This window comes from Aplysia californica, unplaced genomic scaffold (assembly GCF_000002075.1).
Source record: "Aplysia californica isolate F4 #8 unplaced genomic scaffold, AplCal3.0 scaffold00529, whole genome shotgun sequence".
Taxonomy (NCBI): domain Eukaryota; kingdom Metazoa; phylum Mollusca; class Gastropoda; order Aplysiida; family Aplysiidae; genus Aplysia; species Aplysia californica.
The window spans coordinates 365,564-368,571 of NW_004797799.1; the positions used below are offsets into that span (position 1 = coordinate 365,564).

Sequence of the window (3,008 nt, forward strand, 5' to 3'; positions counted from 1 at the left end):
TGCTTGCGCTGCATACTTCACGGGGAGCTGAGAATGTTTCTGAGTGTTCTCGTGTCTGTAGGGGTGATAACAGTTCTAAAGCTCATAGAGGATGCCCTCGAACAAGGATATGCATCCTGTTATTACTATTGTTATTTGTAGTAGGTAGTAGTAGTAGGTAGTAGTAGCAGCAGTAGTAGAAGTAGTTGTAGTAGTAGTAGTAGTAGAAGTAGTAGTAGTAGTAATAGTAGTAGTAGTAGTAGTAGTGGAAGTCGCAGTAGTAATAGTAATAGAGAGAGAGAGAGAGAGAGAGAGAGAAACACGCACACACATAGAGTATGAACATGGATTCATTTCTTACTTAAAAGAGTACTCTTCAGACCAAAGGCCAAGAGCACAGAGATCGATATACGCACATCTATGTGTGTCAACAAGACTCTGTGCGGAATATTTATTAATTACTTGCTGCGCTTGCCCGGCTTCGCTAGCTTTTTATTGCACAAAACGTTCTCGATGTCCTTCGCTGGTCATTTGGAGTCGTGAAACAGCGGGATGAAACTCCGAACCGAGTGAAGGAGCAGGGGTCACGAAAGAGTGCTGCACTACGAACGACAAAACAGTCGACGGGCAGCTTTGTCGGTGAGTCGTGGGCAATGAAAGTACGAGAAGTGTCATTGGATCGTTGAGTCAAGTTAGGGCGGTAAGCTTCTCTTATTTCCGTTGTCCTCAACTCACAGATACAACAGATGGTCAACTGTTTCATCAAGGCGCAGTACTAACCTAACCGTCCTGTGACTATCGGCGTCCGCGGGGTCGCACACAGAAGACCGGAGTTCTATTCCCGCGCGGGAAGAATTTTTATTGAGTACATGTATCTCGGTCTCTGCGTCTTTCTGCTGGGACGCTGTATCCCTCTCAGCAGTCCCAGCTGACCTTGACAGGCACGATCAAAGCCCGCCTCCTAAATGATCTCAAACGTGTAGATATGGGCATAAGAACACCTACATGGAAACAACGAAAAACATTCCCTGACATACTGCGTGCACGTTGAGCACAGAAAGTTGGAACGACAAGGGCGGTATCTGACAAGGAAGTATATTACCAGCTCAATAGAAGCGAAGCCCAACAAAGGTCAAGGAGGATCAGCCGCGCCAAAACTGCCACTATTCTGCCTCACCCCCGCCCGACAAAAACCGAAAGGACAAAAAGGGAAAGATGGTCGACCAGCCATCTTCTCTCTCCCCTCCTCCCGTCACCGTTAAATGGACTGCTCAGTGTAAGCAGAGAGTTTACAGTAATACAACAACTTATCTTCAAATATCTCTTTAACGGGAGAATCAATGTCGCCCATACTTTGCACAGCCGTTTGTATCATTTTGTCTTAGCATAATCATATTTTTCAACAAAAAAAATTGAGGCTCGAGTAAAAAACTTTTCTTAATAAATTTATATAAAATACTATAATTAATCTCCATCCCGTAAAAAATACGATTGTTCACAGCACTTCCCGCCTCTCGCACACATTTTGCATACGCATATGGCCTACGTCGCAGCTCGCCAATGACACTTTTAAGTGGCAAAACTTCTTACAAAAATATTTTTAAAATGAACACTTTTTTTGCACTAAAGTTCCCTAAACATACGTTCAATAAGCATACTATTGCGATTAGAAAAAAAAATGACAGACTTGCTTTTAAAAGCGATATAATTGCCCGAGCTGTAAACTTTAAAAAATCTGTAGAAACCATCGACTGGGATTTTTCCTTAGTATTTGTTAAGGAATTTTTGAGAATACAGTGTACAGGAGTTTGAAAAAATATTCATCTGTTTAGATAAATTGATATAAGCCATTGTGCAACAGTTGGAGAATCTATGTTCGATAGGTAGGGATATATTTCACAATAAGTTGCGCCATGCATTTTTGACTGCACTAGATCAATGTTACTTTTCAAAATGACGTATGGCGGAGTCCTGCACTATACTAAGCAGTCGTAATGCTGTTTTTGTTAATTCGTCGGTCACTCCTGTTTAATGCCCCTATTTTATCATCACAATTTATATTATTTAGGAGGTGGAGTGTTTCTAATTTAACTGCCAAGTCGTCATTGGTATGATGGGGTATCTACGTGAAAGCCGAAGATACGCAATAAAATATCCTTCTCCCTCTAGAATTGAACCCACGTCCTCTGAATGCAAAGGAAACAGCCTAACGAGTAAAACATAGAATCCCCTTTCCCTTCTAATGCAAAGAGTAGAAAAAATGCAATGTAGAAAGAAGGTAATGAAGAAAATGAGCCAAAGAATTGGCAGAAAAGTATTTTCCCTTTTTGTTGTTGACTAATGAGAAGCGCAAGGAAAAAATATCGGTCACTTAGTGTGGGGAGAAATGAGGAAGAAGCACCTACCAGTGGCACCTTCAATAATTGCCCTAAGGAGAAGAAAAGAATGTAAGTGGAAGAGTTCACACTAAAAGAGAAAGAAGGAATTTGACGAGAGAAGACAACAGAAAGAGGGGGACGAGTAGACAGAAGAAAAAAAAGAAGAAAGAGAACGAGCGAGAAGACAGAAGTGAAAAGAAGAAAGAGATACGAGGTGACAAATTGACAAATAAAAAAGAAAAAGAAGAAAAGAACGGAGGGGTTGAAAAAAAGTAGAAAAAGAACAGATATGTCGACAGAGGAAGAAAAGAAGCACGAGTGTGGCCGGAGGTTAAAAGAAGAAGAGGAAGTAGAATAAAACAATAAATCCCCCCCCCCCCCAGTGACTCACCGACAGAGCCACGGTTTTGGCTGCGGTCCGCTGTGGTTTGGGCGGTGGTGTGGGCAGGATGGGCACCCCAGGGGTCGGGGGTAAATGACGGCGGCCTGGCTTTGGAGCCGAGCCCTCTACCAACTCCAGCACTTTGTCCCCGACCTCCACCTTGTTGCCTGTAAAGAGTTCGAGTTGTTCAAGTTTTGAGTTGCAGTTTATAAGAACTTTTCAACAGAGAGAGAGAGAGAGAGGGAGAGAGAGAGAGAGAGAGAGAGAGA

General features: G+C 42.6%; 1 protein-coding gene across 1 annotated transcript in view; it reads right to left on the reverse strand.

Moving 5' to 3' along the window:
* LOC101851290 overlaps positions 1-3,008 on the reverse strand; it is a gene marked incomplete in the record, with an annotated part of 52,205 nt that overhangs the window by 28,233 nt on the left and 20,964 nt on the right. The window contains 1 exon segment of the mRNA XM_005106363.3: positions 2,749-2,906. Within this exon segment, the coding sequence (XP_005106420.2) occupies positions 2,749-2,906 (158 nt within the window).